The following is a 13,321-nucleotide window of genomic DNA, read 5'->3' as shown; positions in this document are numbered from 1 at the left end:
TTGTTGTGACCATTGGTCTGTGACCCAGGAAACCTGAACGGTTCGACAATGTGACTTCATGCTGCTGCATCATGAACACGATGAAGTGACTGGTATTCATGATGTTACTCATTGATTCTTGTATCGTCAGTAGATTGGTGTGAGTGAAGTTTCATTGTCCAAGCTGTGGGGATAACATTCATATAAAATAGCCACGGGAAGGGAGAAGCGTGCATGTCAGGCAACACATATTCCTATGCAAAGTGACCGCCTCCGTGGTGTAGTGGCTAGAGCGTCCGCCTGGAGAGCGGAAGGTCGCGGGTTCTATCCCCGACCACGTCATACCAAAAGACGTTAAAATATGGTACTTGTTGGTCCCTGCCTGGCGCTTGGCATTAATGGGTACATCAAGGACTGGTCGGCTCGGAGTCAGTATAATGTGTCTGAGTGGGGTATTCATGCTTCACTGCGGGGCATGGTATCTCAGTGGGCTAGCACTATAAAACCATCTTCAGTCTGGGCTAGTACAAACAGCCGCACCTACACATACAAACGCATGCACGTCGTCATATGAGCGAAATATTCTCAAGCACGACGTTAAGCCCAATTTCACCTAACCTCCTATGCAAAGTTGTGTCCCTTCCATGTGACAGGAAGCAGTGACTGGTTTCAAATCACAGATTCATCATAATTATGTTCCTGGGTTTGTCCACTCCATTCAGGTCTTTTCTGCAGCTGATAATCGGTGATTAAACTGAATTCTACCATGAAAGTAAATACTGGATTGTGATTGGTTAATTAAGTCATTCAGAGGTATATAACTTATATAACTTCTTATTGCTGAAAAGAAAATATGATTGTGTAATGTGATTAATATGAATAGAACATGTAAGTTGGCATTTTGAGGAGAGTGTTGGATCACCACCAGTTGATGATTTCACTGAGAGTAAACTTCATATTGGGCTGTTTTCCCCTGTCCGAAAGTTTTAGCTCCATTGACTGAAACTCAGCTAATGCATTGTGCTCAGTTTACCCAAAAAATGAAATAATCCCCACCGAGAGCATGTATTACATAGAACAGGGTACTTTGTCAGCAGCCTTGTCCAAACTAATCCGCATGAAGTGCTATAAAATCCCCCACCTTGCCTCCGTATGCCGCCAAGTGATTTTGGCGAGATGTTGTTGAGATGTGAAGAAGGGCATGATCAGATATGTTACAGCAAGCAGACTTTTGATGTAAGTTGCTACCAATGATGTTTGGGGCTGCTCCAGGAAGATTTCGCTGCAGAAAAATTCTAACTGACTGTAGAAATTCTTAAACGGAAGGACAGTGGTGATAATTAAATTAGGTCAATAGGTGTTTTAGAAATACCCTTACTTTGATTGCGATATATTATGATTGTATTGCTATTCTGTATTGACACAGGTTAGTATTGGTCTTCAGTATCCCATGCTTGTCATAAGAGGCGCCTAATGGAATCGGGTGGTTCTTTGACTGGTAGACATGTCATTGTATCCCAAAAGGGTAGATTGTTGCTCATGATATCAATCACTGGATTGTCTGGTCCTCACTTGATTATTTACAGACCACTGTCATAAAGCTGCAATAGTGCACCATTGAACAACAAACAAACAACCCCACATGGGCACAATGTGTTAAGCCCATTTCTGGTGTCCCCCGCCGTGATATTGCTGGAATATTGCTAAAAGCGGCGTAAAACCAAACTCACTCACTCACAAGCAAACAAGACCTATATTGACACAAGCATGGGCTAGACTAACAATCGTGTGTGTAGAACTGTGCTGGGTTCACTATGGTGCAGATCATAACATTTAGGCCTGAGGTCGGTTCCACTAAGAGACCTTAGCTCTGAGATGATAACAACTTTCATACCTTTAACACGGGCTTATGATAGCCATAGTGTTCAAAACTCGGTTATCTTTTAACCAGTCGTTAAGTACATTTAACCGACCGTTAACTAATAACAGAGGGTTATGTTGTTGTTCAAAACTCTGTTAACTTTAAACAGGTTGTTAACGTGACGTAAAGTTAACACACCTAAGGACCGCCGCTAACTTTTTAAGTGTGGTTAACTCGCAAATGGCGTCCATGGCTAACACTGCTTTCATGAGGCCAGTTCAGCAAAGAAAGGATAAGGTGTATCGTGGACTGGACTTCGATACTGGAAATTATTCTGACGAAGAGTTACATACGAAACTGTAACTATATATTCACTTCATAGGAACTAACATACATGTTGTACAAGAACATGATGCCTACGTTTCATCTTTTAACACTTGTGTAAAGGTTTATATATGTTTTACTACACTAAATGTGTGAATTTCTTCTGTAAATATTATTCAAACAAACACTTTCAAAGAATCAAACACGTATTACCCTATACCCAATGTATTGTATGATATTGAACAAGACTAAATGTAGATAATTAAATTAGTTTCATGAAAAATATCCTAATGAATACATTATGATACTGAAAGTGTAATCGGCGGGATATGGTGATTGTGTATACTCTTATTCTACCGACCTTCACCTCAGAGAAATTGCCAAATATGTACAACAATGTTGACGAATGACATCACTACCGTTGAGATTTCTTAAATAATGGTGGCTGACATGGGTTTTGCGAGGACCCTGCCCTTGATTCAGGGATCGTTTGTACATAAATATGAGATGTAAGTAATCAGAATGATTCTGACTATCTGTGTATTGTTACATGTTTTTATCGTTTTCATTTTAAGAAAGAGCAGAAGCGGACAGAAATGCCGATTATTACCGTTATCGTTCTGCGTAATTTTACGTGTTTTTGACAGTTTCCTATAAACACATCACATTCCTGTATTGTATCTATTTTTAATTTCCTATTTCTTGCTACTATGCTCTTTCCATGCAAATGGGTGTCTGAAAAATTGAGAAAATGCTACACAGTATAAAGTCTGAAATTTTCTTTGTTTACATTTCAAACAGGTGTTGTCTTTCAAGCACAGCATTTGTTTCCACCCCCAATATCATTCGTTTCAGTTTATCTAGACACTTGGTATTTGTGACAAAGACCAGTTGTAATTAGATTCTAAAATGTATGAGGAATTCAGTAGGGCTGGGACAAGTAGGAAAAAATGGAATCGAGTACCCGCATGTACTTACCCGAATCAGAATCGAGTACCCGGAAATGTAAGAAATACATTCGGGTCAACCTCTGAATATTCAATCACGATTTGACAGAGACTATTATAGAAAACTTGAAAAAGTGGTGATAAGACCTCAAGCTATTGAATTTACGTCTGTTTAACCAATATAGAGAGTAACACCATTACTTACACTCCTCGTTATAACAACGAACGTTTCGTTCCTGCTGCTACTGTAACTTAACTACTCACTGCACATGCACAGATAAATTACAGTCATTAAAACTATGCTCTATTAATCGGACAATACCAATGATGTAAAAACCCGTGAATTTCCGGGTTAGAATATTGATCTTCAGTAACCCATGCTTGTCGTAAGAGGCGACTAACGGGATCGGGTGGTCAGACTCGCTGACTTGGTTGCCACGTCATCGTATCCCCATTAATTGCACACATCGATGCTCATGTTGTTGATCACTGGGTTGTCTCGTCCAGACTCGATTATTTACAGACCGCTGCCATATAGCTGGAATATTGCTGAGTGCGGCGTAAAACTAAACTCACTCACTCACTCACTCAATGATGTAAATGTGTGTTACGTCAAAACGAAAAAGACAAGCTATTGTCTGCCCTTGTCATTACAGAGCTCTCCTCCTCCTCGGGTACCCGATTCCTAGAAATAGGACTCGATTCCAGCTGTACCCGACCCAGATTCGAGTACCGTAGTACCCGTCCCAGCCTTAGAATTCAGTGATGCATTTGTCGCCACTGAATATGAAATATGTGTAATTGGCGTCTCAATACCGGCCTTCGCGAAACGTTGTGAGTTGTGAGTGATATGCAGGCCTACTTCGTAGTCACTTTGATTAAATGTTATATTTGAATATCGAAACATTTTTGTCACAGCGTACACAACACTATCTCTTGTCATTTTACACGATAATGTTTGGAATTTTAAACTTATTTTATAACAATATCTGAATGCTAATGTTATACACGGATGTATTTTATATAAGGAATTGAATTGAACTAAATGGAGGTTCATCTGATCAATGATTATCGAGGAATTTATGTTCATCTACTACAGCGTTCTCTTATGAAATATGATACATGTTTTCCGACCTTGAAGTCATTAAAAAGAATTATGCATTTTCTGCAGTCACTTGTGAATTGAACTAATTGAAGGTTCATCTGATTAATGAGTATCGAGGAAATTATGTTCATCTATAAATTAGACGCAGTTTCATCTTTTTCAAGACATCTTTCCAGAATATGCGTCTGTGAAGGCGTTCAGATAATGACGATATTGCACAGTTTTATTCATGAGATTCCTGTCAACAGTATAGTCGAATAATAGATCGATATTATTCAGCAGTGTTGGCCATGGGGCCTATAGTACAATGACAGTTTGATTACTTGCACGTGGTGCTAGTAACATATTAAGTTTCTATTGGCATTGAATGCATATTTCAGATAAAAGCCAATGGTATTATTGGCACAACATCTCTATTGTTTGATGTTAAAAGATTTGGCAATGTGTGTTCATACATTACAATTTTTGACAGACTTGGCAAATAATTAATAAATGATATTGATAGCATCTTCACGACTCGGCCATAGAGTCATGACAATTTAAGGAGTGAAAAGTGAGCGATAGGTCTTGTGGGAATTCAAAGATTCATGAAGACTGTAGCCGTCTAAGCGTAACTCCTGTGTGTAATATTTGTAAATATTCTATCCACTGAAAACATGCTTCTACTATTAATATTACATGTATTTTCATGGATTCATAACATTTTATCTATAGCTGTGCTATAGTTTCTCATTAAAATGTCTTTTCTGTTGTCGGAATTGAAGTAAGTCCCACACAGAGCTGGGATCATATGTCTTTGAAATATATATGCAAACGTCTGGAACCTTGTGTTCCAATACAAGCGTTCGTAGCGCTATGACATTCGCATGCCTATGATAAACTATAGAGTTGGTCTCAAGCATTGACTGGATTACATTCTCATCGTCAGCAGAGAAATTTCGACTTCTCTTTTTCCTTGGGGTGCAGGCGACATTTCGCGATTCCATTTTTGGTAATCCGGAAGTAAACAGAAAACGGAATTGTGGGATATATGAAAGCTAACCAGTGACGTTAACCACACTATTAAACTTTGACGGCGACGTTAGCTAACGGCATGACTAACCATGTTTTGAACAACGCATATTTAACGTTCGGTTACCTAACGGCCGGTTAAGGATTTAACCGGCCGTTAGGAGTTAACCGGCGGTTAAGATAACCGAGTATTGAACAACCGGGCCCAGGTCACTTTGTGGAATGGGACCCAGACAAATAGTCATAGTTACTTTAGTAATTGAGCATGATGACTTTACCCTTGATTATTTTTTTTCATTAAAACAAATACAATGTTTGATTGCATGAACGACTAAGGATTTAGCGATTGTGTACAGTTGTATCCCATTGTAGGGTGATGGGGTAGCCTAGTGGTTAAAGTGTTCGCTCGTAATGCCAAAGACTAGGGTTTCGATTCCCTACATGGTACAATGTGTGAAGCCCATTTCTGGTGGTCCCCCCACGTGATATTGCTGGAATATTGCTTAAAACGGCGTAAAACCAAACTCATTCATTCATTGTATCCCTTTGTTGTCCAGGATCTGCTATGATTGTGTTCCAGTCAAACTCATTTTTATCCTTGTTTCATGAAAGTTATAAACATCTATGATAAGTATCCTGCACACAGATAGAAGTATCCGGTCAACAGTTGTGGCGACCATCCATCACATTTCACTTACAGCTAAATGGGTTCACTTATGTTTGTTTCGGGCAGTGGGATAGCCTAGTGGTTAAAGTGTTGGCTGGTAACGGCGAAGACCCGGTTTGATTCCCTACATGGGTACAATGTGTGAAGCCCATTTCTTGTGTACCCACCGTGATATTGATGAACATAGAGACTTTCCTCTATGTTCATCTCTATGTTCATCAAATGGCATCTGGGGCGGTGGGGTAGCCTAGTGGTTAAAGCATTGGCTCGTCACGCCGAAGACCCGGGTTCGATTCCCCACATGGGTACAATGTGTGAAGCCCATTTCTGGTGTCCCCCACCGTGATGTTGCTGGAATATTGCTAAAAGCGGCGTAAAACCAAACTCAGTCAGTCAGTCAGTCAAATGGCATCTTCTTAAATGCCAATTAAACATCCACCCTGATATTCTTACAATATTGCTAAAGTGGCATAAAACAAAACTCACTTACTGTTTGTTTCCTTTGTTCCAGGATGTGAATCTAGATGAAGATCTCGATCTTGAAGACGACTGATTCCGTGGGCAGTATCTGATGCCATCATCATCATTGTGAGATGTATATAGACGCTGACATACTTGTACATTACACAGTTCACTCGTTGGGAAATATTGCTATTTATGAACTATCGCTTGTTATCCGAAGTACATGTCGTGATAAGTGCTCTGGATATGACATAGGTGTCGAAGAACATTAATTCTAAATATATATTTTCACAGTGTGTGATAAATGTGATAACTGCCGTCTCATAACTAAGACTACACACACAGAACAGTGTGTCGATTATTCCCAAAGCTGCATGATTGGCTAGGAGGTTTGCATTCCTGTTTCCATCTTGTCCTGCCGGGTACCCATTTACTACTGGGTGGAGAGTTGTATTGATAATATTGTTGCCTTATGATGTGGTTTGATAAGCAAGGTAGGTTTGTTGCTCATGATCAGCTGAAAGATAATTCAAGTATTCAAGCATTATAGGATATATACCATGCATGGGCATTGTCTGGTTTAATAAAACCTTGAATTGTCCAAGTCCAAGTACATGTATTAGTAAGGATATGTCAAAATGTCCAGTTCATTTTTTTCAAATCAGATATTTTCTTCAATTTTTAGCCAAGATTCATCCGTGGTATATCTCATGTAGATTATATAGGAGTTTTGACAATATCCACACTTGCAAGTATCAGATTTGTCCACATTGATCATATCTTGTATATTTCACTGTGAAAGAAGTGATGTTTGCTCACAGTTAAACAAGTGAAATGTTGATCTTTCTTTCATGGTGGAGATAACTGAAGAAGTTAGCTGCCATTAAACTGACTTTGGTCATCACTGTATATGCTGTATGTTCGAATCACTTGGGTCCACTCCATTGTACATAGGGTATTATGTGTTTGACAGCCAGAGTATATGTATGAAATACGTGTCAAATACTTCCTGTTCACATACTAGTGAATAAAATCTAAAGTGCAATGTGGTGCTTTGTTATCATATTGTTAAGCTTCAAAGTTGCAATGATTTTTGATTTTGTAACTCGCATGAAGAGTTGATCAATGTTTCACAGGCAGCCATAGGTGTCTTGTGTTCCAAAGGGAGGCAACTCTGGTCAGCTATTTGCTGCACCTTGTACAACTATGCCACTGGTCACCATGTTCAACAAAACAGTCATGTCTGGAGATGGATTCAGGCTGCTGCAGCTCTACATCCTTGCATTTTGCTCTGATTAAGGGAATTCAATGCTTAACATGTTTCCGTTCGGGTTGTACCCATGAATATCAGGCTTGCTGTCTTGTTTGACACATGTCATATTATATGCTGTTGAACACTGGAGGCAGTAAGATTTAAGATAGCTAAACAAGTAGTGAGAACTAAGAGAGCTAAACAAGGAGGTTGTGAGAACCAAGAGAGCTAAACAAGGAGGTAGTGAGAACTAAGAGAGCTAAACAAGGAGGTAGTGAGAACTAAGAGAGCTAAACAAGGAGGTAGTAAGATTTAAGATAGCTAAACAAGGAGGTAGTGAGAACTAAGAGCTAAACAAGGAGGTAGTGAGAACTAAGGGAGCTAAACAAGGAGGTAGTAAGATTTAAGATAGCTAAACAAGGAGGTAGTGAGAACTAAGAGAGCTAAACAAGGAGGTAGTGAGAACAAAGGGAGCTAAACAAGGAGGTAGTAAGATTTAGATAGCTAAACAAGTAGTGAGAACTAAGAGAGCTAAACAAGGAGGTAGTGAGAACTAAGAGAGCTAAACAAGGAGGTAATGAGAGCTAAGAGAGATAAACAAGGTGGTAGTGAGAGCTAAACAAGGAGGTAGTGAGAGCTAAAGAGTTTGGTAGTGAACAAAGCTTCAAGCGGTAGTGAGAGAGTTAAGCTGAACAAAGCGGTTGCAAGATCTAAGAGAGATAACTCCGTTAAACAAAGTTCGAGAGAGAACACACAAGAATGCACCACGCACACTATTTGGATAACTCAATGTCCTCTCAACCTTAATCAAAGTGGCGAGGCAGCAATTATTGCAATTATCACTACTGGAGTAGTAATTTACGTAAATATTTTGTGTCCGATATTTTTGTTCGACAACCTCCTTTTAGTTATTAATTTCAATGGATAAAGAAGAAAACCTTTAGATGATACCCAGCAATGGGGTTTACAGATTATTCCCTCTGGAGAATCGAACTGGTTCTGCGGCGTGACGTGCTAACGCTTTAACCACTGGGCTACCCCACCACCGCCCTACTGGGTTTATCAATACCACAGCCGTCCTTCCACATTGAGCAAACGCGCAATTGTATAACTAGACGACATTTCAAATCGGGCGTTGGCCAAACTCACAGATTCGAGTTTAAGCTGAAGAGTCATGTTGAAATATGTTACCAAGTTAACACGTTTAATGAAATATGCGTTGTGTGTTTTAATGTAATATTGTCAAATTAAAGGCGCCATCCTCCGTCTATTTCCGTGTCTATCGCTTTCTCGGTCTGACTCTCTGTGTGTGTTTATCGTACTCTCGGGTTGTGTCCGAGTCAATGTGTGTGTGCTTCTCTCTCTGTCTGTCTGTCTCTCACTTTCGCTCTGAATCTTTCTGATTTTCTCTCTGTTTTTCTCTCTCTCTCTCTCTCTCTCTCTCTCTCTCTCTCTCTCTCTCTCTCTCTCTCTCTCTCTCTCTCTCTCTCTCTCTCTCTCTCTCTCTCTCTCTCTCTCTCTCTCTCTCTCTCTCTCTCTCTCTCTCTCTCTCTCTCTCTCTCTCTCTCTCTCTCTCTCTCTCTCTCTCTCTCTCTCTCTCTCTCTCTCTCTCTCTCTCTCTCTCACACACCAGTATAAAGTTACAACAAACCAGTCGTAAGATCCACATCTGTACTATTTGCTCTCCTCCCGCATTAAACTCGCAAACTGTCATTCGACTGTTCAAGCGACGTAGAAGCCAACTCACTCACTCCATAATCTTCGGTAATGCAGGAAATACTTGCACGAGGTCCAGCGAAAGGCGACACGCTCATACAACTAGCGTCACTTAACCATCGACGCGTTTACTTCCTGTATTACAAGCTAGATGTTGGGTTTATGGAGGTTATTTAAACCTTATTAATTGAGTTTCTACGCGTTACATGAATCGGAATCTCCCGTCTCCAAGCACTGTGATACACCAGCGGTAAAAGGGTTCTCTACGTACATCGAATACCTACAACAACAAAAAAACAAGTAAGAATTACTGGAAGGTGAGGTGAGGTGAAATTGGGTTTTAACGTCGCGCTCGAGAATATTTCGCTCATATGACGACGTGCATGCGTGTGTATGTGTAGGTGCGGCTGCTTGTACTAGCCCAGGCTGAAGCTGGTTTTATAGTGCTAGCCCACTGAGATACCAAGCCGCAGAGATTTACTGGAAAATCGGTACAATGCGAGTGAGTGCGTTTAGTTTTAAGCCGCTTTATAGCAATATTCCAGCAATATCACGATGGGGGACACCAGGAATGGGTGTTACTGATTGTACCCATTTGGGGAATCGAACCCGGGTCTTCGGCGTGACGAGCGAACGCTTTAACCATGCACTAGGCTACCCCATCGCCCCACTTTCTTGAAGTTTAATGTAAAACTGAACTGGAAAAATCTGAAATGAAAGAGGATGTCTACCGCCATGTCCACGTCTTTGGCACTGAAAGGGTTAATCAACCCCTGTCTGTTTTCCCCGAACTTCCTACACCAGGAAGTACAAATATCGCGGACAAACCACGTGTTTGAAACACAACGCGTATAGTCGGAACCTGCATGTGTTAAAAGGACGACGCCTAACCAGAGACCTATCCGTCCTGGACATTTGAAGACAATATTTGATGAAACCCAACCAAAAAGGTAACGTTAGCCTTGATCTTTTATATCACGTAAATGGAAAAGAGCACGTCAGTTTTATGTGTGGAGAATAACGAATGTATGTTATGTATAGGACTGCGGGGTATTGCCGGTATTATCATTTTAAAACAATACCTATAGCAATTTATTTTGGGGAACCGGTTTAATAGGTAAAAGAATATCAGAAGTTTTGTTATTATCTTTATTTATATGGTTTTAGTTAAGATCTCACCCGTGAAGATCCGGGTTAGAATTGATATTCAGTAACCCATGCTTGTCGTAAGAGAGATCCGGTGGTCAGGCTGAGCTGACTTGGTTGACACATGTCATCGGTTCCCAATTGCGTAGATAGATGCTCATGCTGTTGATCATTGGATTGTCTGGTCTAGACTGGATTATTTCCATATAGCTGGAATATTGCTGGGTGCAGCGTAAAACTAAACTCTCTCGCTAGTTAAGATCTTAGGGGCCCTGGAGTAGCCTAGTGGTTAAAGCGTTCGCTCGTCATGCAGAAGACCCTGTTTCAAATTCCCACATGGGTACAATGTGTGAAGCCCATTTCTGGTGTCCCCCGCCGTGATATTGCTGGAGTATTGCTAAAAACAACGTGTAACTATACTCACCCACTCACTAGTTAAGATCCACACACAGTTTCTTTCACAACTGATGTTTTCTTTCGTATTCATTGACAAAATGTAATCCTGTGCATACTATGAGAAAACAAATCCCTAACTATCCAACCTATGTTTGAAGTTGTTCGAAACTTAACATATATTTTTAGTGTCTTAATATGTAGAAAACAGGATCATTCATTGACAAACACCCCAGCTTGCAATATATCGCATTCGTGTACTTGAATCGCATTATATTGGAATACAATTTATTTGCCAATGCAGAGCCCTAGTAAATTATACGGATGTTAGCTCGTGGAGATCCGGGTTAGAAATGGTCTCCAGCAACCCATGCTCAATGATCCGGCTCGCTCACTTGGTTGGCTCATGTCACCGTCCCACAACTGCGTAGATCGATGTTCATCATGTTGATCACAGGATTGTCTGGTCCAGACTCGATCAGTTTCAGACTGTCGCTGGAATATTGCTGAGTCCGGCATTAAATAAACAACAAACAAACAATACTGATGTAAACCGATCACTGTATATTCTACACAATTGAATTAGGTCACAACAATAGCTTTCTAGTTCCGCTCTTTAAACTTTAAAGTAATGTTGAAGACCGTCCTTTATGGCCGACTTCAAATTCCAAACCGAACATTTTTATGTAATGTAGGAAAAAACACAAAAGAAATTGTAGACGAGGATAAAAATATAAATGTATAAAGTTACCGCCTTTTTGCAGCTATCACAGCGCAAACCCTTTGTACCGTATTTCCCCGGTGTGTGTGTGTGTGTGTGTGTGAGAGAGAGAGAGAGAGGGAGAGAGAGAGAGGGAGGGAGAGAGGGAGAGAGAGAGAAGGAGAGAGAGGGAGGGAGAGGGAGAGAGAGAGACGGAGAGAGAGAGATCGACGAGAGAGGGAGAGAGAGAGAGATCGACGAGAGAGAGAGATTTTGTAAAAAATGATCACCCCACATTGCGATAAATTATGAACGGTTCCTAAACTTCAGGAATAGGCAAGTTGCTGTTTCGATTTCGAAACTATTAACTATTGACTAAGTATCAAATAACCTTATCGAACCTCAGATAACTGTTATTCAAACAGAATAGTTGCAGGAAACGGACATACTTGATATCCTGGCGTCGAATGGATGGAAACCTGGTTTTCGTAGTTGTAAAGAACATATGAACCGGCGTCAACATGATTCCGACATGTATTTAACCTAACGTCTCATTGACTAAATACGGCATAGAATAGATAAAATAGTATCTTATCTGACCCGGATAATGCTGTTAAACACATATATGTAGTCTATTCCAAGCTATTTTTATTTTGACGTAACATACTGAAATTGCATCTATAGTGACTACTATAGAACCGATGACGTCATTTCCGGTGTCTTATTAACCCTCCACATGCAGCTCAGTTCACACGAGGCTGTTTCAGCGTAATTATATTCAATATTCCCCTATCCCAGATCAGATATTAAGAAGACATATGTCTTAATGTAAAATATCAAACATGTTTTCAGTATCGCCTGTCAGTCCGACGTCATTCAGGCCCAATACACCAAAAACACCACCTGACAATGCTATACAACCCCACCCCCAATCTCATCCACTCACCTGTATTCCTCACCCAATCCTACCCCACCCCCAGGGGATATTTCTATGTTGTTATTCATTGACTTCCCAGGTAACATGGGTGTTTCTGTCTATCATGTCAAAAGGAGTACCTTCCCGATGAAATGACACAACGAAAATACGTGTATATCTAATTGGGCGAACAGTGGCAATATTATTCTGATGTTTCCTTTTGTTACCGATTTGATTCGCTACACCGCTATAGTCAACGGTTAGTCGTTCTCTCCGACTTACAGACATCAAATAATATCCTGTCAGCCACATCACTAAATGTTGAAACAATGCCGTACCGAGCGGAGATGTCACCATTACCCGTCAACAAAGAATGCATGCATGAGTCACTGGGGCGTGTCTGGCCCTGAAATATCTTAAATCTAAGTGCCCTAAATCTTCTACGGGGAGACAAAACGATGTACTCTGGTCCTTCTTTGGCCTAAATCTTCTACGGGGAGACAGAAACGATGTACTCTTGGTCCTTTCTTGCCCTAAATCACCTACGGGGAGACAAACACGATGTACTTTGGGTCCTTTTTTGCCCTACATCTTCTACGGGGAGACAAAAACGATGTACTCCGGTCCTTCTTTGCCCTAAATCTTCTACGGGGAGACAAAAACGATGTACTCTGGTCCTTTCTTGCCCTAAATCTTCTACGGGGAGACAAAAACGATGTACTCTGGTCCTTTTTTGCCCTGAATCTTCTACGGTGAGACAAAAAACGATGTACTTTGGGTCCTTTCTTGCCCTAAATCACCTACGGGGAGACAAACACGATGTACTTTGGGTCCTTTCTTGC

At 40.6% G+C, this 13,321-nt stretch overlaps 2 protein-coding genes across 6 annotated transcripts in view; both read left to right on the top strand.

The window, feature by feature from the left end:
* Positions 1–7,401, top strand: part of LOC124280339 (coatomer subunit beta'-like) — a 30,222-nt gene extending 22,821 nt beyond the window's left edge. For all 4 annotated transcript variants that reach the window (XM_046716242.1, XM_046716241.1, XM_046716239.1 and 1 more), the window contains one exon: positions 6,406–7,401. In XM_046716242.1, the coding sequence (XP_046572198.1) occupies positions 6,406–6,447 (42 nt within the window). In that variant the 3' untranslated portion in view covers positions 6,448–7,401. The remainder of the gene's footprint in view (positions 1–6,405) is intronic.
* Positions 7,402–10,158: 2,757 nt separating this feature from the next.
* The window catches only part of LOC124280337 (melatonin receptor type 1B-A-like), a 53,672-nt gene continuing 50,509 nt past the window's right edge, over positions 10,159–13,321 (top strand). The window contains exon 1 of one of the 2 annotated variants that reach the window (XM_046716238.1): positions 10,159–10,271. The gene's annotated coding sequence lies outside the window, so the exon portion shown is untranslated. Of the gene's footprint in view, positions 10,275–13,321 lie in introns of both variants that reach the window. The other variant, XM_046716237.1, reaches the window with a different exon arrangement.

Source organism: Haliotis rubra, unplaced genomic scaffold, assembly GCF_003918875.1.
Source record: "Haliotis rubra isolate DU_JTF1 unplaced genomic scaffold, ASM391887v1 Scf265, whole genome shotgun sequence".
NCBI classification, from domain to species: domain Eukaryota; kingdom Metazoa; phylum Mollusca; class Gastropoda; order Lepetellida; family Haliotidae; genus Haliotis; species Haliotis rubra.
The sequence above is the reverse complement of the archived record's forward strand: the minus strand, read 5'-3'. Positions and strand labels throughout refer to the sequence as shown.